Source organism: Oryctolagus cuniculus, chromosome 6, assembly GCF_964237555.1.
Source record: "Oryctolagus cuniculus chromosome 6, mOryCun1.1, whole genome shotgun sequence".
In the NCBI taxonomy this organism is placed as follows: Eukaryota; Metazoa; Chordata; class Mammalia; order Lagomorpha; family Leporidae; genus Oryctolagus; species Oryctolagus cuniculus.
In genome coordinates this window covers 166182911-166206450 of record NC_091437.1, presented here as the reverse complement: position 1 = coordinate 166206450, position 23540 = coordinate 166182911, and the positions used below count along the sequence as shown (strand labels likewise).

The window sequence follows — 23540 nt, the reverse complement described above, 5'->3', positions numbered from 1 at the left end:
GGTTCCAGTGTAGTAAGGAGGCGTTCCAGCGTGTGTAAAGAGAGCCTTCCCCCGTGTAATGGGAGCCATAGAGCCACTTCCCAACTGGAGGGCTGCGGACGTGTGGACGGCGGCCGCTGGCCCCCGACCCCGACCCTCGACCCCAGCCCCTGGCCCCCGGCCCCTGCCCCGCCGAGGGGCCAGCAGTGTACCCTCCCCCCGCTGGGGCCGCAGGTGTAGCACCTGCTTCAGTCTAGGGGCCAGGCCCCAAAGTGGACAGCAGTGGACCCGGGCCGTGAACAGAACCGAGGGGTTTGGTGTCGACACTCGAGCCACTGGGGTCTCCTGGGAACTGGTGGCCATGTCCCTGCCGGGCCCAAGTGGCCTCCTTAGGCCTCGCAGATGTGTCTGTGCACACGGTGATGTCCCACACCTGCCCCGTCCTGCAGAGGCGCCTAGAGCCTCGCCCACGCCTGTGTTGTCCCGGCTGGGGACTGGTCGCGGCATTCTCCGTGTGCTTCCCGTGCCGGAAAAGCCTCCGGAGACGGGGGGAGACGGGGGGAGGGTGACGGACTGCGGGACGGAGAAAGCTCCCGTTCACTGGTTCAGTCTCCAGATGCCCGCAGCAGCTGGGGCTGAACCAGGCTGATGGCGGGAGGTGGGAGGTCACTCGTGGTCTCCCACGCATGTCCCGTGTTGGAGGCGGGAACCCGATCCCTTGAGCTCCCTGCTGCTTCCCGGGGTGCCATTAGCAGGAGGCTAGGGTCAGCGGCTGGAGCTGGCTGCAAAGCCGGGTGTCCCGGCTGCTGTGGCACGCGCCTGCCCCGCGCTGGTGTGCCGCTGGAAGACTTCTTCAGGCCGGGCTGTGGTGTGGGGTCACAGACACGCGGCTAGACACCCCGAGCCTCTGCCCTGCAGGAGCTAGGGGGTTCACCTCCCTCTGCAGGCACGAGGTGCAGGCTGTCTCCTGCGTGCCCTGCCCAAGGGGCCCTCGGAAGACGACACCTCGAGGTTCCGGTCCCCCGGGTGGGGAGCTCCTGGAGATCATCTTTGGTTAAGCGGGCATTCACCAGGACTGCTCCGGGGAGCCGGCTGTTGGCAGGTGCACAGTCAGCCGTCAGGCCTCCGTGACCAAGGGTGGGCACCAGCGGGGCAGGGAGGAGGGCTTGTTCCTTAGAGCATTTCCAAGGGGCTGTTTCCAGTTAATTAACTTCTTGAAGATTTATTTTATGTAAAAGGCAGAGCAAGAGAGAGACACAGATCTTCCATCTACTGGTTCACTCCCCAAGTGGCAGCCCCAGCCAGCGCTGGGCCAGGCCAGAGCCAGGAGCCTGGAGCTCCATCTGGGTCTCCCACGCGGGTGCAGGGGCCCAAGTACTTGCACCATCCCCCTCTGCTTTCCCAGGCGCATTGGATCGGAAATGGAGCGGCCGGGACTGGAACCCGCGCTCCTGGTGTGGGACATGGGCAGCTTCACCCACGGCGCCGCGGGGCCCTCTCCCCGGCTGGTTTGTTTCTCATTAGTGCTCTGCTGTGGTGTCTCCCGCCAGCATGGGAGGACTTTAGGGTTCCACAGACCCCAGGAGTGCCACGTGGGCGGGCTCTGAGCGTCCCCGGCGGCCAGGGCCCTGTGCCACTCCAGCCTCTTCACCGGCCTCCCCCCACCCCTCCACCTCCCTGCCATACTCGCCGGCCGCAAGGCGTTGCCCACCGCCCTGGCTGTGCAGGAACCAGGCAGAGGTGGCCCTGCCCCTGGCCAAGGAGCGGAAGTTTGCTGAGCCCCGTCCCTGTGCCTACTCGGCTCCTCTCACCCCGCTTTCCCCCGTCAGCGCGTTCTGCAGCCCAGGGTGGGGGAAACGAGGGTTTGTTGCTCTCCCAGACGCACGCAGCTCTGAGCTCTGAGTGGCCAGGCCGGTCCCTGTGGGCACACAGGTGCTGGCGGGGCCTGGGCTGCAGGCACCGCCTCTGACTGGGGCGGGGCCCCCTCTCTTGCAGACCGTCCACTCCATGGGGATCAGCCGTGCACCTGCTGTGTCTGTCACCGTCCCGCCTCTCCACAGCAAGAAGCGCGCCTGTAGCACCTGCTCCGTAATGATGATGAAACTGGTATTAACTGAATGGCAATTATGGATTTTTAACTCTAATTCACAGTAAACCAGCAAAGCCATATGTTTAAAATCCAACCAAAAATCCTCGCGTTCTGCTGCACGTCCCCGGCGATTGTGAGAAGCTGCAAGCCCGCCGGTCGCGCCGAGAGGAATCCGAGTGTCACAGCTGCCTGAGGAGCGGCCCGGGGCGGAGAGAAGACGGCCTAACTTATCGTGACAGATAGATGATAGCGTTATTTATATAGGTAGAGTCTATATATATAGATATATATATACAAGTTATATTTTTGGTGGTGATGAGAATGGCTCCGCAGAATGCCGACCCAGAGTCTATGCAAGTCCAGGAGCTGCCGGTGTCGCCCCCAGAGTTCCACAAGCCCGGGGGCCCCGAGGCCGAGCCGCGCGACGAGACGGTCAGCGAGGGCTCCATCGACCGCATCCCCACGCGCCTCTGGGTGATGCACGGCGCCGTGATGTTCGGCAGGGAGTTCTGCTACGCCATGGAGACGGCGCTGGTCACGCCCATCCTGCTGCAGATCGGTGAGTGCCGCGTGCCGGCCCGGACACCGCCCCCACCCCTGCCCTCTCCTCCCCGCAGCTGCCTCCGGCACCTTGTTTAATATTTTATGCATTTGAAAGGCAGAGTGACGGGGGAGGGGGAGGAGCTCTTCCATTGGCTGCCTCACTCCCCGAATGCCTGCAGAGCTGGGGCTGGGCCGGGCTGAAGCCGGGAGGCAGGAGCGCCACGTGTCTCCCGCGCGGCGGGCGGGCGGGCGGGCGGGCCGGACCCAGGCACAGGGGCCACCTTCCGCTGCCTTCCCAGGCACCTCCGCAGGGAGCTGCACTGGAAGGCCGGCACCCGTGGGGGATGAGGGTGTCACGAGTGGGGGCCTCACCCACGGCCCCACAGCGCTGGCCCCGGTTTCCCCAGGGCTGGGGAAGCGTTCCTCGGGTGCTGGCGCTGCGGTGCGGGTTTCGGCAAAGTGGTGGCCACTTTGGGACTCTTGGCGTGGGGACGGCGGCCTGGTCCCTACCACGTGCTCCTGGGTGCGCCCGGGAGCGTCTGTGAATGGCAATCGATTCCTCGCCAGCAAGGTCGCAGGCGACGGAGGGTGCTGTGCCCCCCCCCCTGCAGCCTCACCCCTGCGAGGTTGTGGGCGAAGGCGGCTTCTGGCGGGCCTGCGTGGCCGGTGGAGGCCGCAGAGCTGAGGCCACGGTGGCGTGTCCAGGCGCTGGGGCGCGCTCAGGCCCCCGGAGCTTTGTCAGCATGTGTCCTCTGCCATGTGGGCTCAGATTTTGTAAGCTCGTGTGACAGAGGGGCCAGTGCTCTGGGGTCCTGAGCGTGCCGGGCAGGGTTGTCTGCACGTGCTCCACGTGGGGCCGGGCTCAGGGCCGTGTCTTGCTGCGGCATCATAGGCTTCTGTTCCTCCCGGTGCCCGGGGGCCAGTTACACGCGTGGTGTGCGCTCCACCCTCAGCTGAAGCCGGTGCCCGGGAGTCACCAGCGTCAGGCAGACTCGCACCTCGTCACAGCAGAAGTGTGGCCGTCACCCCTGCACCCTGCCCGGTCTCTGTGTAGACGCAGCCTGCACCCTGCCCTGTCTCTGTGTAGACGCAGCCTGCACCCTCTGCACCCTGCCTGGTCTCTGTGTATACTCAGCCTGCACCCTGCCCGGTCTCTGTGTAGACGCAGCCTGCACCCTCTGCACCCTGCCTGGTCTCTGTGTAGACTCAGCCTGCACCCTGCCCAGTCTCTGTGTAGACACAGCCTGCACCCTGCCCGGTCTCTGTGTAGACGCAGCCTGCACCCTCTGCACCCTGCCTGGTCTCTGTGTAGACTCAGCCTGCACCCTGCCCAGTCTCTGTGTAGACTCAGCCTGCACCCTGCCCGGTCTCTGTGTAGACGCAGCCTGCACCCTCTGCACCCTGCCTGGTCTCTGTGTAGACGCAGCCTGCACCCTCTGCACCCTGCCTGGTCTCTGTGTAGACGCAGCCTGCACCCTGCCCGGTCTCTGTGTAGACGCAGCCTGCACCCTGCCCGGTCTCAGTGTAGACACAGCCTGCACCCTCTGCACCCTGCCTGGTCTCTGTGTAGACGCAGCCTGCACCCTCTGCACCCTGCCTGGTCTCTGTGTAGACTCAGCCTGCACCCTGCCTGGTCTCTGTGTAGACTCAGCCTGCACCCTGCCCGGTCTCTGTGTAGACGCAGCCTGCACCCTCTGCACCCTGCCTGGTCTCTGTGTAGACGCAGCCTGCACCCTGCCCGGTCTCTGTGTAGACGCAGCCTGCACCCTCTGCACCCTGCCTGGTCTCTGTGTAGACTCAGCCTGCACCCTGCCCAGTCTCTGTGTAGACGCAGCCTGCACCCTCTGCACCCTGCCTGGTCTCTGTGTAGACTCAGCCTGCACCCTGCCCAGTCTCAGTGTAGACGCAGCCTGCACCCTGCCCGGTCTCTGTGTAGACTGAGCCTGCACCCTGCCTGGTCTCTGTGTAGACTCAGCCTGCACCCTGCCCAGTCTCTGTGTAGACGCAGCCTGCACCCTGCCCAGTCTCTGTGTAGACTCAGCCTGCACCCTGCCCGGTCTCTGTGTGTTTGGTTTCTTGTTCCCGCAGATGTTGGCCGGGAAGGCATCGCGGAGGTCGGTTGGTGCCTCTGCAGGGCGGGGTGGGTGTGGCACGGCATCTCTCTGTCACTCAGTGTTCCTGCTCACATGTGCTGGGGTGCTGGGGTGGGCAGGATGCCACCTCTGTCCCCATGTGGGGGACACAGGGGCCCGTCACCCGGCCCGCCAGCTCCACCTTCACAGGGCCGTGAGGAGGTCGGGGTGAGGCGTCTGCCGGGGCTGGTGGGGAGAGGCCTTGCTGTCCCCGGGACTGGCCCAGGGGGGAGACTGCCCAGCGGTCAGCCTTCGTCTGTCCTGTCCCCTCCTAGCAAGGACTTGGCAGCCCAGTGGCGGCAGGGCTCGGAGGGTCAGACGTGGGCCCGGGCTGTTGGGGGCCGCGCCCTGTGGTTAGGATGGCGGAGGCCGCGGAGCGGGGGGCGGCCGGGGCAGGGTTCCTTCGGGGTTCTCAGCCCTCACGCCGAGAAGGCTTCCTGGGGTTTGCACTGTGTTGACCCCATGCGACGTGTAGCAGTGAGGGAACCAGCAGTGACAAACATGAGTGTCCAGGCGGTGCGCACGCGGGAGATGGGAGCGGGTGGGCCGCGGCACGCCGACCGCTGCCGACAGGAGGCAGCGGGGTGCATAGGGCGGAAGGAGTGGTGCTTGCCAGGACTCTGGTCTCGAGTGCACCTACGCTGGGCCCGGCCACAAGAGACCCAGCTGATCTCAGCTCTGACCTTGCTTCCCGGGGCGGCCGGGGTCCCGGCGTTCTCAGAGTTGAGTCAGGGTTTCTTTAAGAAGTTGGGGCGGTGCCCAGAGGTGCGGTGGCTCCCAGCGGACCTGGAGACAGTTTGTGCGAGGTTTCCTGGGGCATGGCCTCCTGGGCTTGCTCGGGGCAGCCCGGGGGGCTGCTTGCCCTCCCCTCCCCCGGCTGTGGGCTGTGGGCATGGCCCCTGGTGCCCCGTGCCCCAGGCGTGACGCTGAGTGTGCCTTTACAGCAGCGACCGCGCGCCGACCGCCGTGTGCCGTGGGGTCCCGCAGCCTTGTCTGGTGACAGCCACGTGGGTCGTCCCCGCCCCGGGCTTCTGGGCGACAGGACTGCTGATCTGGTTTGTGGCTGTGGCCTTGTTCCTGAGTTGCGAGAGTGCCTGGTCTGCTCTGGGAGCCCTGGGGTGACTTCGCACGCACCTGACCCTGCGCCGTGGTTTGCGGCTCCGCGTCTGCCAGCCGGTATCTCTGGAAGAGCAGAAGTGACTGTGGTGAAAACGTGCGTGTCTGCTCCCTTCTGTGGATTTTTTTTAATTTATTTAATTATTTGAAAAACAGAGTTAGAGTGAGTAAGAAACAGAGACTCGTCCACCTGCTAGTTCACTCCCCAGTGGCCGCAGTAGCCCAGGCTGGGCCACCCAGAAGCCAGGAGCCTGGAACTGTCTGGTCTCCCATGGATGCAGGGGCTCAGGCACTTGGGCCACCCTCTGCTGCTTTCCCGGGAGCATCAGCGGGAGCTGGGCCGGAAGTGGAGCAGCCGGGACTCGAACCAGCCCTCCCATGGGATGCTGGCTCTGCCAGGCGGGGCCCTGGCCCACTGTCCACGGTGCTGGCGCCTGTCGCTCCTCCCTAGCCGAAGTCCCTGCCCGGCGCAGGGGCCGGCTCTCGCAGCTGCCTTCCATGTGGCGCGAGGTTCCAGCTCCCTTTGGGGTCAGCGGTCCCCTCTGAGCGGGTTTTTGTGTGCAGCAGGGTGGGGGGTACCCTCCCCGCCAGCACCAGCTGCCCCAGGCTGCCATCCCCCTGGGGTCCCTGCCAGCTTTGTCCACACACTACTGACCACGTACGAGTGAGTTCCCTCTGGACTTTTTTTTGCTTTTTCATTTTTAAACGTTTTATTTACTTATTTGAGAGGTAGACTTACAGACAGTGTCAGAAGCAGAGAGGGAGAGATCTTCCATCCGCTGGTTCACTCCCCGGATGGCCACAACGGCCGGAGCTGAGCTGACCCGCAGCCAGGAGCAGGAGCTTCTTCCGGGTCTCCCACGCGGGTGCAGGGGCCCAAGGACTTGGACCATCTTCTACTGCCTTCCCAGGCCACAGCAGAGAGCTGGATCAGAAGTGGAACAGCCGGGACTTGAACCGGCGCCCATATGGGAGGCTGGCACTGCAGGAGGCTGCTCAGCCCACTGCACCACAGTGCCTTCCCCTCCCTCCACAGCTTCCGTCCCGTTCCAGGGGTCTCTGTGTCTGTGCCAGATACGCAAGGCCTGGCTCTGAGGAAGCTGGAGCGAGAGAGCCAGCAGGCCGTCCCCTGCCTCTCCGTCCACAGCCCACGACTGGACCCTGGGCACCAGCCGGATCGCGCCCCAGAGGCCCCGCCGCAGACACTGGCCCGGCCGGCGTGCGGTGGGGGCGAGCCCTGTCTGACCGCGGTGCTGGTGGCGTGCAGAGCGCGGGCCTCACGTTTGTAGCTGACCTGCCCGGGCCCGGTTGTCACGTGCGGCATCCCAGTTCCACTTTGTGTTCCAGCTGCTTTCTTGGTCAGGCTTAGAACACTGTTTGGGAGGCTTCTCTTTCCTAATGAAGTCATTTAACGAAATAACATTTCTGGGGTACAGAGGGGCTGGGGAGGGGCCGGGGAGGGGGACGCACAGGCTCCAGGGGCCCCGGGACAGTGCCGTGGGCAGCCCCTTGCTCTGAGCACCCTGCTCAGGAGGGTGCGGCAGGGCCGGCCAGCGAGCCCCTGTGGCTTCCACCTGGCGGGAGACGCACGGTCTGCCTCCCTGGCCTGCTTGCTGTGGGGAGCCCCGGGCAGCCAGACCGCAGCTGCCAGCACTCGGGTGAGTGAGCCGCGAGGTGACCGCACAGCTGGTGTGAGAGCCGTGCCTGGTTCCCGACCCCAGACTCCGAGCCCCTGCTCCGTGTGCACGATGGTGCCCCCAGCCTGGGCGGCCGCACCGCCTCCCGTCCCTAACCGCGGGCAGGCGGCCCGAGGCTCGTCCTGCTGCAGGGGGGTGTGATGGAAACACGGAGCACAGCAGAGCTCCCCTCCTCCAGGCCGCCTTCACGGTGAGAGTGCCGGGATCCAGCTTGGACAGGCGGCAAGAGGCTCCGGGATTTGTTTGAAAAGCAGGGGAGGGAGAGAGGGAGGGGGAGGGAGAGAGAGGGAGGGAGGGAAGGAGAGATGGAGAGAGGGAGGAGGGAGAGAGAAAGGGAGGGAGAGAGAGGGAAAGAAGAAAGAGAGGGAGGGGGAGAGGGAGGGAGGGAGGGAAGGGGAGATGGGGGGAGAGAGGGAGGGAGGGAGAAAGGGAGAGAGGGAGGGAGGGAAGGAGAGATGGAGAGAGGGAGGGGAAGAGAGGGAGGGAGGGAGGGAAAGAGAGATGGAGAGAGGGAGGGGAAGAGAGAGAGGGAGGGAGGTGGGGAGGGAGGGAGGGACGCATGCACAGCCATCTGCTGGTTGACTTCCCGGATGCCTACCATGGCCACGTCTGGGCCAGGCGGGAACTGGGAGCTGAGAACGCCCTCCAGGTCCCTCCGTGATGGCGGCGGAGACCCAGGGCTCACGTGAGCAGGAAGCTGGAGTGAGAACTGGCCGGGCTCTGCCGCAGGCTCCCGGGATGGACACGTGTCTGCCCCCGGAGGTGGCTGTTGGTACACGAGGGACTCTGAGCGGCAGGGTTCCTGGCCGAGGCACTGGACGCGAGCTGTCCCGTCACGCGTGTCCTCGTCCCCTTCGACAGCCGAGTGTGTCCCTGGGTGGGGCCCAGCGGGCGCAGTGGTGGCTCTGGACAGCGCTCCTGCGCCTCCCCCCGACCCCACGCCCTGCGGTGATCCCATGTTTCCTGGGCTTGGTGCTCCAGAGACAGGCGCCGGCTCCCCAGAGTCCAGGATGGGCAGTGCCACGGCGCCCACGGAGGCGCTGGTGCATCCCAGGGGTGGGGGCCCGTGACGTCAGTGCACTCCCGACGCTGAGCCGCTCTGCTGCTGGGCCACGGCTGAGGATGGACTGCCACCTTTCCCCCGTGACAGTCACTCGAGCTGTTTCTGGTTTCTCTTTCATTTCTGTCATTTGATGCGGATTTCCTGTCCCTCGTGTGTGGTGACAGGAGGCAGGGCAGCTTCCCGTCAGCACGCCGACCCCCAGACAGCCTCGGATCTGCCCTGCTCGTCTCGGGGGTCGTAGCCGCGAGGCCTGGCGCAGGGCGAGCCCCCGCACCTGTTGGCCACGGGTGTCCCCTTCCCCCTCAGGGAGCAGCCAGCAGCCTCGGGAGCTGTTCTCCCCTGCACCTGCACCCTGGCCGGTGCTCTGGGCCTCTGTGCACCCTGTCGGGGCGGGCCCGGCCTCAGACTCCGCTCACCTCGCTCTCGCCCCGTCCCCACCCTGTCCTGACCCCCCCATCATGGAAGCTGGATGCACACGGAGGATTCTGATCTGTGCACCACCCCACCCGCCTGGGACCAGGCAGCCTGCCGTTACAGGGGTGACCCTGGGGTTCGTGTTCTGGCCGCGTCCCATGTCCTGCTGCGTTTGTGTCCACTCAGGGCAGGGCAAGCGACACCTGACACCCGGCTGCCAGTCACAGCCGTGTGCCTGGAGGCTCTCCCCCGGCGGCCTGGAAGCCGGGGCAGGGACCGCCGAACAGGCAAGCAAGCCACGCTTGGCCGAGGCACTGGCCTAGGGACGGCCTGGCCACTGCCCCCACGGGGCTCGAGGAAGCCACACACCGGGGAACCCCAAGTTCTGCAGCCGGCGTGTGCTCCCAGCGCCCCGTGGAGGAGGGTGCCGCATCCCTGTTCTAGAAGTTGGGCTGCACGTTTTATCCCCCACCCCCACCCCCGACCCCCCCCAACTCCCCCCGTTGTAGGAGGATAACGCAGGCCGCCGTCGCCAGTAGCCGCGCCTGGCTCCCGGTGGGGCCATTTGCCAGGGGAGCAGGGTCGTCTGCACGGGTCCGGGCCTCCCGGAGGTGCCCCGGTTGTCTGAGCTGTGCGGGCTGCGGCTCGTGTCTTTTCTCCGTGGAGTTGCAGTTCCTGGGTTTTGTCTTGGGGGCAGGCGGTGCCTGGACGCCACGGAACGCTCCTGTGGTGGAAACTGGGGGGCTGTGGCCGTCCCGTGCCGGGGGCTTCGGCCCTGGTGTCCTCCCGCGTCCTGGTGCGCTCGCCTCTGCCATCTCTGACCCAGAGCAGATTCTGGCCATTCCCGTGCCTGCCCAGCATCCACGCGTGCCCTGGGCCTCGGCAGCTGCTGTCCGGGCAGCGGGCAGGTCTCCTGGTCCGGTGACCGCCCCTTGGAAGGAGCTAGAAGTGACAGGGTGGGGGGCAGGTGCCACTGAGACCCGTGGCGGGCATCTGTGGGGCGTGCCCTCCTCCCTGCTCTTCCGCCCGTGGCCCCTGGCTGGCTGTAGAGGGGCCCAGGGCCTGTCCCTGGAGGAGGGACCATCACCCACCACAGGAGCAGTCCCCGGCCCTGCTTGTAGGGGAGGCTGGTGTAAAAATACAAATGCCACTTACGCTGATAGCACTTTCGTCAAGTTCTAGTTCAGAAGTCATGCTGGGATAGACGGGTTCTGTCCCACTCCTGTGCCCAGCCACCCAGTTCCTGTCCGCAGAGGCAGCAAGGGGCCAGTCTCTAGATGGCCACAGGGACCGCTGTGGGCTGCCTGCCCCACCCCCTCCCACCTGCCCGCCCCAGGGGCCGCCTCCCTCACACCCATGTGTCCACGGCTTCCCTGAACTGTTCCAACGATGTGGGGCTCCAGGGACGGGCGTTGGACCCTGCACCCGAGAGGGAGTGCCTGGGCTGGATGCCGCCTCTGCCCTCCGCCCGGCTGCCCGCCAGCGTGCCCTGGGGAGAGTGATGGTGGCCTCTGCCAGCCCTAACTGCGTTCTGGGCTCCTGGCTTCGGCCCGGCCCGGCCCCTGGCTGCCGTGGGCGTTTGAGGAGTGAACCAGCGGGTGGGAGACCTGTCTCCCTTCTGAGTGAATAAGATAAAAGTCGGAGGGAGGGAGGGAGGGAGCGCAGCCCCTGCGGTCCTGGCTTGGGTTGGGTTTGGCCGCCGGTGGGGGCAAGGGGTCCTCCTTTCAGGGCCCACGGCCGTGCCACAGAGGACGGAGTGCGAGTGTGGACTCGGGCCGCGTCTCAGCTGTGGCAGGGCAGAATCAGAGTGTGCAGCCGCCGTGGGCGGGAGAGCAGCAGACGCCCCGCCTCCCTCCCGCGCCCGCGCGGTGTTTGTCCGGGTCATCTTTTTCCCTTGGGAAGCAGAGGCCGGGCCTCCCCAGGGCTGCTGTTTCCTGCAGTCCAGGAAGTTTACTCCAGGAAGGGAAGCTCATGAAAGAGAAGGACCCTGGGTTTGTTGTGGCCTCTCGCTCTGCTCGCGGCTGAGAGCCGGGTCGCGGCAGGTCCTGGCTGCTCCAGGAGGGAGCCGTGGCGCGGGCTGCCGGGAGACGGCAGGCGTGTTCAGGTGGCAGTGTGATGGCCACGGTGCATGTCCACGTCGTGTCTGGGCAGAGGCACGTGTGTGACGTGCACGGACACACGCTCACGTGCTCTCGGTGCCCCAGGTGGAAGCCACACGTATGTGCGTGTGCAGACGGACGCTCACGTGCCCCCGAGGGGTGACCCCAGCTGTGTGTCGCCCATGCGTGTGGGCAGCTGCAGGCTTCCGCGCCCTCTGCTGTAGGCATGGGGGCTGTGGAGCAGGCGGCGTCTGCAGATGAGTGATGCTGGCGCAGGCCTCGCCTGTGCCTCTGGGTCCGACTGCCTGGGGCCCCTCTCGAGTTCTGTGCGCACAGGGACATTTGGAAGGGGGTCCCGTTTTGTCCTGAGTCCCTGCAGATACACGTTTGGGGTTTACTCTCCTCCACCTCAAGGAGTTTTCTGCTTGGCGGGAAGAAATTTTAAGAGGTGCCCTGCCCTGGGTCACCTGGGGCCCCTGGCACCTGTCTGTCGCTGCCAGTACCTGCAGGGCTGATCTGGGCTCCCCAGAATTGCCCCGGTGTGGCCGCAGACCGGTGTGCTCCTGGTGGACAGTGCTGGACCCAGATGGGCGGGGCACAGCTGCCGTGGGAGCCTGGGAGGGTCCCCCGTGGGTTGTCTGCAGCCCCGGGGCAGGGTAGCCCTGCTCTCCTTCCCACAAGCCCCGGGAACCGTGTGCAGGGCGTGAGTGCCAGCGTCCGCTTCATGCCTGGCATGGAGCCAGGGCTACGTAAGTACCGGGGGATCCCTGAGTTAACCCTAACCCTAACCCTAACCCCAACCCCAACCCCAACCCCAACCCGGACGTGAGGGGCACTTGTCCAGCGCCCTTCCCACGTGGAGAGGGGCTGTGACCAGCACTGGGGTTGGCCAGCACTGGGCCAGCTGCCCGGGCCCTCTGCCCCCAGGAGGTGCCGGGAGGGAGGTGGGTGGACCCCCGCGTGCAGGTGCCGACTCTGCAGATGGGGGCGCCAAGGGGAGGAGCTGGATCCGTGCAGGGGACACGGGCAGGACAGGCGGGTGTGGGGAGAGGGAGCAGGCCTCACGCGGGGGAGCGGACACGTGGGACGGACGTGGTGTTCTCTGTCACGTAGGTTTTATCACAGTAAGAAATGCTGGAGAAACCACACCCTCCAGAACTGCAGCTCAGCCTCAGGCTTCCTGCTGGCTGGGGGCTCCAGCAGCCCACGCCGGCCCAGAGGAGACGGGCAGGCGGGCGGGCATGCCCAGGGGCCCTCGTGCAAAGCCCACCTCGGCCGGGCCCCACCATGCCTCAGACGTCAGCCGGGAGGACCCCCGTGTGCGGAGCGGACCCTGGGAACACCCGAGGTCCCCCAGGCAGTGGGGAGCCGTGCGTACAGGGCGGTTAGCACGAAGTCTGGCTTCCTCGTGCCTCGGGTCATTGCACTTGAGAAACCGGGAGTGCGAACTCAGCCCCTTCTCCAGGAGTCGTGTGTGCTGGTTCCTCCTTGTCACGCGTCAGGCCAGCCGCAGCCGCCTGCCATCAGCCGGAGCTGGGGCTGGTTCCCAGGCGTGATGAGCGAATGTGGCAACGCCGGGGTCGGGCATGGCCTGGAGCTGCGGCCAGGGGCAGCCGGTATGGTGGTGCCTGGAGAGCCGGGCGCAGGCTGGAGGGACCCTCACCGCGCCCTGCTCAGCACAGGAAGGGGCAGGGGTCAGGGAACGGGGGAGATGTGCGTGAGCTAGGGGTGCGGTGGCCGGGCTGCCGGAGGCAGCAGCAGAAATGGACCTGGGTCCCCACCAGTGCCCCAAGGAGCAGGAGCCCCGCCGTGGCTCACGTAGAACGTGGCGGCTTAACCTCGCGAGAGCCGCAGAGAAATGCAAGTGAACAAAGTGGCAGTGATGCGGGCTGAGCCGGGGCGAGACCCGGCCCCTGGGAGAGCGGGGGAGCAAGCCCCTCGCCCCGCCTCCTGGCTCTGCGGAAGGGGCACACTGCTCCCCTAGGGATTGCCCACAAGCGTGTTAGCTGTTTTCCTTAGGTGGGGAGCAGAAACAGAGCTTAGGAGACCTTGTTGTAAGTGGTGCGTCGGCCGCCGTGTAGAATGTGCCCATGCGGTGGTCTGAGCCACGTTACACCGCCCACAGCCACCCGCACTGTCGCCCACTTGGCACGCCGTGGGCGCCCCACCCCCGTGTGGGTGGACAGAGCTCACAAAGCCCTCGGGAGCGTCCCAGAGGGAAACTTGAACTTGTGCCTGTTTGGCTGCACTGGAGGTGGGTGTCCCTGGTAGCCGCCAGTGGACGGTCCTGGGGAAGTGGCCGTGGGCTCAGGACCGTGGTTCCCGAGGCTGCGGGGAAGCCCCGGGTGCGGGGAGCGGTTCCAGGAGTGCAGCGGCCCGTACTTTAAAGGCCTTCCCAGCACATGCGCGCCGACCTTGCCTGCAGCCGTGTGCGAGCGGGGCCGGGCTGGGGCGCGCTGCCCACGCTGCTTTTTTAACCTAGCAGCAGGCAGGGGCGGCGCCTCCTGCCCCAGCCCCGGCCAAGCCCTGCGCGCCGCGGCACTTCCTCATTCTCTGCCAGGGCCTGGCGCAGCCGAGCCATTTCCCTCGGGTCACTTGGCCGGGTCACAGATGGCGGGGCTCGTGGAGGCCTGCTTCACCTCCGTCCCAGCTGGACGGGGCCCCTGCTCGGCCGCTGGTGACTGCGAGGGGGCCCTGTGGGCGACCACGGGAGCAGCCCACCACCTTCACTGTGGGTTGCACATCTGTGGCTCCTGGCGGGGCTGCGTGGGCCTAGCAGGGCCCGTGGGCCAGCCGCAGCTCCAGGCCAGGGGACTTGACCACCTGGCTGGGGGTTGATGAGGTGGGAGCCGGGCCTCTGGGCACTGGGATGCTGACATGCACCCCACCCCGCCCCCACGCCCCAGGAGTTCAGATGCCCAGAGCCCCCAGCCTTGGCTCCCGGGGAGATGGCAGCAGGGGACAGCCCCAGTGCCTGGGGGGGGGGGCATGTCATACTGAGCCTGGCCCTGCTGGGAGGAGGGAGCAGCCTGAGGCCACATAATCAGGCGTCTGGAGCGTGAGTGACCTGCGGGGTCCTGGCCAGTCGGTGGAGGTCAGTCAGAGGCGTCTTTCCAAGCCCGGCTGCCTTTGCTAGTGCCCCCAGACCGCGGGGCGTCGGGCAGGGGCTGGGCGGGCACGTCCACCCTGCAGACCGGTCCTACAGGGTTCCTGTGGTTTGGGCCGCGGCGAGCTGCCCCGGGCACTGCGCTCGGGAAACCTGCGTCTCTGTAGATGAGGGCGGGGTGCTGGGGCCGGGCTCCCCCTCAGCAGGGGCCCCGCTCCAGGCCTCGGAGGCGGCTCAGCAGCACCGTGGGGAAGGTGGCGTGGGAGCCGCGGGGTCGGGCAGCCGTGTGAGGACAGCACAGGGGGTCGGGGTCTCCGCTGAGAACCAGAGGGGGCAGCAGTCATTGCCAAGAATCGTTTTTTCCAGAAGTCTCGAACGCTTGCTGGTCTGCTGTGGAAGAACACAGCGTACGACCCGGGAGCCCGCTCTTTCCCGCCTCCCGGGCCCCGCCGTGGGTTGGAGCTGGTGTGGACTGGCTCGTGAGAGAAGCGGCTTGCTTCTCAGGAGTTCTGTGGGCCAGCGGTGACCCAAGCCCACGTTCCGCGTGGCGAGAGGTACTCAGCGCCGCCTGATGGTTTGCGTGTTACTCCGTGGTCCCGAGGCGTCTCGGGCAGCGGCTCCCGGGCGGCTGCTGGCCGAGGGTCCCGGGAGCAGCCGCACACGGCCGTGGCGGTGGGCGTGTTCACAGCACAGAGATGGGCGGGCCTGAGCCGCACCTGTCACCTGGCGGCCGAGGTTCGTGGTATACACGGGCCAGCATCCGTGTCTTCACGTGTGGGCGTGGCTTAACCCGTCCCCTGCTAGCTGATTTGGGGGGTTTCTGACTGCCGCTTATTACTGGAAGCAGAGCTAAAGTAACCCTGTGGGAGGGTGGTGGCTGGGGCTTTTGGTTGTTTTTTTTTTTTTTCCAGTCCCTGATTCACATCATAAAATCTGAAAAAGTTGAAGGAGACACTTGCTGCCTCCTCGTCCACGCCCCTGGCGTGACACTCGTGGGGATCCGGAGGACGGCTCCGCAGGGGTGTCCTCTGTGGGAGCTTGGCTCCTCCTCGGTGGGCCACCAGCCGGCACGGGTCACAGACCTGGGCTGAGCCCTGGCTCAGGAGCTTACGGCGTGGCCGGGGCCCCGGTTCCCTGGACACTGCTGTCCGGCTTTCGCTGAGCCCTTCCTAAGTGAGCCGTAGCTTCCAGGTTCTCGGGCCGTGAGCCCTGGACAGACGCTGGTCAGAGCTGGGGGGCGCTGGGGCTCGCGGTGGGCTCGAGGCTCCGGCTCGGGTTAGCAGCCGCCACGCGGAGCACCGGCGGTGCGGAGGCCCTGGGTTGTGGCGGGGCAAGGCTGGCCCTGGCTTCCGTCCGCCCGAAGGGCTCGAGGTGGGCGTGGCGTCCACCCTGGGCGAGCGGTGTCTCCTGAGTGTGTGACCGTTAGTGCTGCTGGCCTTGTGATCCCTGTGAGCTAGCTTTTGGCCCTGGAGCTTGGCCTGCCTGTGACCAGGCCCCTGAGCGCCAACTCTGCCCCACCCCCCACCCCAGCCCTGTGGCTCCTCTGCCTATGCCCCGCCCACCCTGGGTGCTTCTCCCCCTCCCCCGCCTACGCCCCGCCCACCCTGGGTGCTTCTGCTCCCCCTCCCCACACACTGAGCAGGACCTTGCCCAAGGCTGCCTTCTTTGGGGTGACCTTCAGCCCAAGGAGTTTATTTTTTTCTGATTTATTTATTTGAGAGGCAGAGTTAGGTCTTCTGTCTGCTAGTCCCTTCCAGAGAGCTGGACGGAAATGGAGCGGCTGGGACTCCAGCCGGCGCCCACGTGGGATGCGGGCTCTGCAGGCGGCAGCCTAACCCACCCGCTACGTCACAGCACCGGCCCAGGAATCTGCTTTTTCAATCATTTGTAAAATCATTCACTTAGGAATGTGCAAGGCGGAGAGACAGAGCCCTTCCATCCGCTGGTCATCCCCAGATGCCTGCAAGAGCTGGAGCCGGGAGCTCCGTGTGGGAATCCCACGTGGCCCAGGCACTTGGACCACCCTGCGCCCCCCTCCCAGGCACGCGAGTGGGAAGCTCCGTCGGAAGCGGAGTGGCTGGGATGGGAGCCAGGCCCTCCGGGCGCCGGTGTGCTGCCGTGTCCTGGCACCCGAGGCAGAGGGTGAGGAAGCCCTCAAACTGTCCGTCACACTGAGGGTTTCTGCCTGGACCCGTGCTGCGGCACAGCCGGCATCACGTCCGGGCGCCGGTTCCAGGCCAGCTGTTCCCCTTCCGATCCAGCCCCACCGAGGATGGCCCCGGTGCTTGGGCCCCTGCACCCACGTGGGAGCCCTGGGTGGAGCTCCTGGCTCCTGGTGTCAGCCTGGCTCAGCCCTGGGAGCTGAGGCAGGGCCGTGCCTCCCGCCCACGGAGGCCCCACGGCCAGCGGAGTGACCGTTGCCCCCGCCCAGGCCTGGGCAACACTGCTCGCAGGGTCCTTGACCCCACATGGTGGGAGCCGCCTGGGGGCCGAGGGCACCACCCAGGGCCCGCGCGTCCCTAGTGGAGTCTTCCATCGGGAAGCCCTTCCTGCCACGCCCGCCCTGCGCCAGCTGACGCGGTCTCCCTGGAGTCGCAGCCCAGCACCGTCCCCGCCGGGAGCCGGGCCCGGGCCCCTTCCTGCCCCGCGTGAGTCAGTGTCCGGGTCTCCGGAGCTCTTACCTCAGGTTCCCCAGCGCCAGACCCGCCGGCAGGTCCTCGCGGGCCGCTGACTCACGCCTGTCCCTGTGCAGCACTGCCCTCGGGCGCGGTACTTCCCCCGTGTCCCGGGAGGAAACGGGTGTGGGGCAAGGGGCTGGAGAAGCCCCCCTGCGTGGCACAGGCCTGTGGCTAGCCCGGTGTGTGCAGCTAGGGCTGGGACGCGTCTTTCTGTGGCATCTCTCTTCCTCCCGGAGCAGGAAGAGATGTCGGTGTTGAAGCTGCCTGGCGTGAGGCTTTGCAGGCGGCTCATTCCCTAGGGGCAGGGGGCGTGGGGGGGGGGCGGCTGACTGCTGTGCAGGTGCAGGGGTGGAGGCGGTGGGGAGGGCTGGCTCCTGGCAGCTCTTCGTCCCCACAGTGCAGCTGTGCAGGTGCAGGGGGTGGAGGTGAGGAGGTGCAGCCCCTCGTCCCCACAGCGTGGCTGTGCAGGTGCAGAGCCCACCTCGCCCAGAGCCGGGCATGCCAGACCTCAGACCCTCACGCTGACCAGCGCTGCTCTGTCTTCAACGCCTGCCTGTCCACAGTACAGGGGCTGGCCCGTGGGTCTGCAGAGCCCACCCAGATTCGGGGTCCTGGGGCACCGTCAGCCACTTCCCTCCACGCGCTTTATTCTGAGGGCCTGTCCTGCAGCGGGGCTGGGAGCTGTGGGCTGGGAGCAGCTTGGGCCTCAGAGGTCTCGTCGGGGCTGGCAGCGCCACAGCCCGTGCCACGGAGGGCTCCGGGGAGACCTGGCGCAGAGGGGAGGCTGTGGACCGGCCGTGTGGCCGACGATGGCCTGAGGTCGATTTCCCAGCACAGGTGGAGCCCCAGAGAGCTCCCTTGTGGTGCACCCGGTGAGCTGTGCTCCTGCACTGAGACACAGGACGGGCGCTGCCCCTCTGCTCCCAGCTCCCGCACGGCCACCCGCCGCAGGACGCGTGGGGCCCGGGCTGCAGCGGAGCTGAGCTCCGGCCCGGGCCCGTGACCGCAGGGCTGGGCAGTGCCGGGCTGGCCTCCTCACTCGGCAAGGAGGGTGCTAACTTCTGCAGCTTGGCGCGGGACCGGGACCTCCTGCCCCAAAGCCCACCCTCAGAGAGGAAGACAGCGAACAAACAGGTGTAGACCGCAGTTGGCGCCAGGGGTGGGACGTGGCTGAACCTCAAGGGGTGCCCCCAGCTGAGATGGGGGCGCTGGGGTCTGGGGCTGGAGTGAGCCCTGTGTCGCCTGGGAACAGCCGGGGGTGGGCGGCTGGAGCCTAGGGAGGCTGGCCTGGCTGTGGGCAGGGGCGGGCCGGGCAGGCAGTGGGCGCTGGGAGCTGTGGGCAGGTGTCTTCTATGTGGGTCTCACATCGTCCCTCTGGCTCAAGATGGAGGGCAGGGTGGGTGTGGGGAGGAAGCCGGGGCTCCGTCACCCTCAGGTAAAACCCACACAGCACAGCTGTTAAAAAACAAGATTGATTTGTGTACGTATTCAAAGGCCGCCTGGCCGAGGCAGAGCAGTGTCCTGCACCCACTGGCTCGCTCTGCAGGTGCTCACAGCCGGGCTGGCGCTGTGGCTCAGCAGGTTAAGCCAGGCTCGCCATGCCGGCAGCCCACGTGCGCGCCGGCTGGAGTCCCAGCTGTTCTGCCTGACGCAGCTCCCTGGCTGGCGCAGCCTTGGAGGAGTGAGCCGGCAAAGGGAGCTCCCCTCCCCACTCTCTCCAAAATAAATCCTTCACATGAGAAACTGCCCACAGCAGCCATGGCTGGGCCAGGCCCGGGCAGGCCAAAGCCAGGGGCTGGAACTCCATCCGGGTCTCCCGCGTGGACAGCAGGGGCCCAGACACGTGGGCCATCGTCCACTGCCTTCCATTAGCAGGGAGTGGACCGGAAGTGCAGAGCAGCCAGGACTTGAACCAGGCGCTCGGATGCAGGTGTGGGCGTCACCGGGTGGGGCTTGTGCCATGGTCAGCCCCCAAAGGCAGCATTTTAAGGGCACAAGGAGGGAAGTGAGGCGAGGGTCAGGGTGGAGGCGATGGCGTGTGGAGAGACCGTGGGCGTGTGTGCCTTGAGGAAGCAGGGTCTCCGCGAGCCGGGCTCTGGGGCGGCCGCCGGCCTTGCGAGGGCCAGCGCTCTGCTCAGGTGCGCGCGCACAGCCAGCTGGACACCCAGCCCCTCCCGGAGTGGTCGGGAGGCCCCAGGGCGTGGCGGGCGGGCGGGGGTGGCGCGGCCACTGGGGAGCCGGGGGCGGCTCACGTTACCAGTCCGGGGAGTCAGGTTGCTGGAGCCTTCGGTCCGTGAGAAGGCCACGGCTCCACCTGCGTGCGGGCCGGGCAGGGGTGGACGCCGTGCGCTCGGTGCTCCCCGTGGGACTCCGCGCCACCCCCTCCTGCCCAGGAAGTGACCAGCAGCCACCTGCGGGGAGCTGCCCTGGCCGTGGTCACGCTGGGGGCGCCTCCTGGGGTCTCCCGGGCTTCCGTCCTGACTCCTGGGAGAGTGGAGAGGCTCCCCCAGCCCCTGGCCGTTTGCCCGCTGAGGTGAGGGGCTCTGAGACCTGAGCAGACCTCCAAGAAGGGGCCAGGTGGGCCGTGGGAGGTGACGGCAGCCCGGCACAAAGCCAGGGACACGCGGCTCCTGGTGGCGCCGGGAAGAGCAGCTCAGCTAGGCGCCTCCTCCCGTCCCTCCCCGGCGCCCGTGACTCTGGAATGTTCCTGCGGCTCCGGGGCCTCCCCTCCTGCCCAGCCTCTGGCTCTCCACGGCCTTGAACTCGGGCCGCTCGAGGATGCCCGCTGTTTCCCACAGGAGCTCGTTCCCACGAGTGCTGTCACCGTGGCCTTATCGGCGGGGGAGGCTTTGTCTGCCCCTGTTCCCAGCTTAGACCTGGTGTGAAACGGCCACGGGCAGCGCTCCCGTCCCACCCCCCCACGGCACCCGTTTGTCAAACAGACATTGTGAATAGGAGCTGCCGCACGTGACCCAGCGTCACCCGTGACCTCACAGCCGCGGGCACGCGGTGACACAGTGAGTATTTCCTGTGCACCGGGGCCTTCCTGGTCCCACCATTGTTGTTCAACCTTTGCCTGGGAAAAAACAAAACTTATTTGCCGGAGCCTGGTGGTGTGTTTGTTTAGGGCCTCGCTGGGAACTCCTCCGGCCGGGGCGTCCCAGCGGCAGCCCTGGCCGGCGGCGGAGAGAGCCGGTTCTCACCGCCGTGGGCGTCGGGCTGCGGCACCCCTCGTGCTTCCGGGGCCGCTTTGGAGACGTGATGGGAAGGGTTTGTTTTCCTTGCCACCGGGCTCGAACAAAGGGCGGGGGCTCCGAGGGGGAGGCCGCCGAGGCGTCCGCCGGCCCAGGTGGCTGGCTCTCCGGGACTTGCTTTGCAGCCCTCAGTGAGCCGTGGGGGGACTGGGGAGGACAGCGGGAGACAGAGCCCCGGCTGGGGCAGCCTCCACGCTCAGCCTGGGGAGCCCACGCCTGGCTCCTTCACCCCAGCCTCGCGCGGGATTCTGGGCTGCCCTGGGTAACGGGTGCACCCCACCTCAGCAGCCGTGGGGCCTGAGCTGCGGTTGTGGGGGGCAGGTGTCTGCCCTGGGCGCGCTGCTTCTCCCAGACAGACAGAGCCGCTGTCAGGACGTGGCCGGCCGACACCAGCCCCCGGGCGTGCAGGGCCACCTCGCCTAGAGCTCACGGGCCCTGGAGCCAAGCCCGCCCTGCCGCAGGGCAGCTGTGCAGTTGTGCCTCCGTCTTGCCCTTTGGAAGGGGTTGTGGCGATTGGGCTGCTGCCCGAGGGGCGGTTGGCCACACGTCGGGGGTGGGGGCCAGCCCGACTGCGTGTGCAGGCCTGGGCGCCTGTGTGGAAGGGGGTCTCGGCCGGTGACCTTGTGTGATTCTTGGAGCAGCGAGCAGAGCGCTGATGCCGCGCCGGCTGGGCCCAGCCCTGGACAGATGCTTCCATGGTCATCCTCCGAGCCGCCCGGGGGGAGGGGGGGATGGACAGAGCGTGGCTGAGGCCGCCGGGCCTTGCCCAGCAGGTTGAGCCCAGCCCCGCTGCTCTGAGGTCACCCTGGGTCCTAGGTGGGTGCCCCAGGGAAGGCTGAGGGATGGCCAGCACAGGTTCCAGGCTCTGCCAGGCCACTGAGGGTGAGTCGGCTGGGCCGGCAGACAGGGGGCCCTGGAGGCGGCACCTATGCAGTTGTGGGGCGAGCTGCCACGAGAGATTTGTGGGAGGAGCACAGGGAAGCTGTAACGGCCCCGCCCTGGGGGAGGACTGCTCCTCGTCCCAGCAGCCCCTGTGCTGGGTGGGACCACAGAGGGGAGGGGGCTGTTCCGTCAGGGGGCTCCAGGAGCCAGCCCCACCCGGCCGCCAGCTCCCTCCTGGCCTGCACCAGTGACCGTGGGGTGGCCCCTGCCATGCGCCCATCACGGACCGTGTGCCCAAGGCTCCCGCCGTCTCCCACACAGCCAGCCTGGGCCGGAGAAGGGGCTGCCTGTTGCTGACACTGCAGAGTGCAGACGTGGGGTCCCTGTCAGGACAGCTTCAGCGCGGCAGTCGGCAGCCCAGGGCCCACCACCCCAGCCTGCTTGCCGCCTCATGGGGCTCGGCGTGGTTCACCTCTAAACCCAGCCAAGGGTTTTCCATTCCGAGCCCGGTGCAAGCAGCCGCCACAAGGAGGCGCTGGAGAGCATCCGAGCAGGGACAGGAAGGAGACAGAGGCAGGGCTGTGCGGGCTGTGTGGCCTGGCCCCTGAAGCCTGGCCTGGCCTTAGCGGGCGCCGTGGGGTGGCTGGGACGTGACGGGGAGCCGCACCCACGTGTCCACCTGCGCTCGCCCCCGCCTGCTCTGGAAAGCACATTTGGGAACGGGTTGCCAGCCCGCGTGAGAGGCACGGCCCTAGGGAAGGCGCTGAGACTGGTGCACCTGTCACCTCTCCGGGAGCCCAGGCAACGACAGCTGGGGCCTGGCGCCGCTGGATGATGGCCCTGGCCCTGCCACCTCCTCCCGCACCTACCTGTGGGGTGCCGGAAGGCGTGTGTTTCCCGGGCTTGGACCTGGCATGGCTGTGCTCACCGGCTTGGTGAGCCTGGGCACTCGGCACCCGGCAGGCCCTGGACAGGCTGGGCGGGGCCCGTGGCTCTGAGGCCTGCGCTGTCCATTCTGTCCTCCTGGTCTGCTGTCGGCTGCGCCCACTCCACCTCTGCCCATTCCTGTCTTGCCAGTGCCCAGTCTCCCTTGGCTCCCCGCAGCCCTTGCCTGCCCGCAGGGCTGATGGCTAGTGCGCCGCTCGGCCAGTGAGTGGCTGCTCCGGGACCGGATGCTGCCTGAGGCCAGGTCCGGCTCCGCCCGCACGTGAGCTGTCACTCTGCATTGTGCACACAAATCCACTCGGGCCGAATCTGCACCACACGTGTTTGCCATTGCCATCGCCAAACCGGTGTGGCTGCCGAAGGGCACGGAGGGCGGAGGCTGCGGACTCGTTGGACCCAGCCCATCGATCCTGGTGGGAGTGCTGTGCCCTGGGGGGCGCCAAGGGGGAGGGTTTTGACTGGGGAGAGGGCGTGTTGGCAGCCACAGCCAAGGCCTGGGCAGGAGAGGAGTCGGCAGGGGCCTGGGGGTCTCTGGCTGGCCCTGCGGTGCTCTGTGCCTTAGGCAAAGCAGCAGACGGGTCGATGCAGTGGCCCGGTGCCCAGGGAGGAGGAGACCCGTCACCAGGCCTGCCTCAGGGTTCGGTTCAGGTCTCCACAGGTGCACCCCTGTGGGTCTGGGCTGGGGGAGGGGCCTGGGCCATCAGCGTGGGTGGGTGTGTCCTTGCTGTGAAGAACGCAGTATTGCTGTGGGCGGGGAGGAGCCGGCGTGGGAGCCTCCCGGGCAGGTGACTCCCCAGGCGCCCCACGTCGTCAGGGGCCAGTGTCGTGGCAGGGAGGCCCTGTGCCGGCACACGTGGCGACTCGGGCAGGTTGGCGTGGACTGGTAAGGTCGTGACGAGTGGCCACGTTTGCACAGGAGCGAGCTCGGGCGCGTGGTGGGCGCGGGAGGCCTCCCGGGTCCCGCCAGCGTGTTTGGATGCCCCGCACCCTGCAGACGGTGTGAACCCAGCGCCGGCTCGGAGCAGCCGGGCACCTGCCATGCTGCCTTCCTGGCGTGACACCGTGGTGCCGGCCCCGCGGGCCCTGGCTGTCCAGTGGCACACACTCGGCGCCCTTGTCGGTTCCCGACTCCCCGGAGCGCTCTGTCTCCAGATGGAAGGCGGAGTCGCCGTGGTGTGGGCGTGGTCAGAGCTCGGCTGGGCGGGTACCGTCCTCCTGGGCACGCCGCAGCCTTGTGGAAAGGTGCTTCCTGCCGCCCCTCGGAGAACGATTTCTTCTTCCTAAAAAATGTTTTCTCCCTGGCTCAGCCCCTGTTGCCCTGCCTGGTGCCTTTGGCGGGATGGAAGGGCAGCCAGCCCCCAGCTGGACAGAGCCTCACCAGGGGCCATGCACACAGGACTGCCGTCCGCAGCCCAGCTGTCCCCCAGCCCCGCCCCCTGCGAAGGGCAAGCGGCCCCCGACCTGAGAGCCCAGAGAGTTTATTTCTAACGCTGGTTTATTTCCAGAGCAGGGGAGAGAGAGGTCTTCCACCCACCGGCTCACT

General features: G+C 67.1%; 1 protein-coding gene across 2 annotated transcripts in view; it reads left to right on the top strand.

Annotated features, from left to right (window-relative positions):
* Nucleotides 1-23540, top strand: part of SLC45A4 (solute carrier family 45 member 4) — a 62332-nt gene that overhangs the window by 28551 nt on the left and 10241 nt on the right. For both annotated transcript variants that reach the window (XM_070075864.1, XM_070075865.1), the window contains one exon: nt 1975-2627. In XM_070075864.1, the coding sequence (XP_069931965.1) occupies nt 2384-2627 (244 nt within the window). In that variant the 5' untranslated portion in view covers nt 1975-2383. The remainder of the gene's footprint in view (nt 1-1974; nt 2628-23540) is intronic.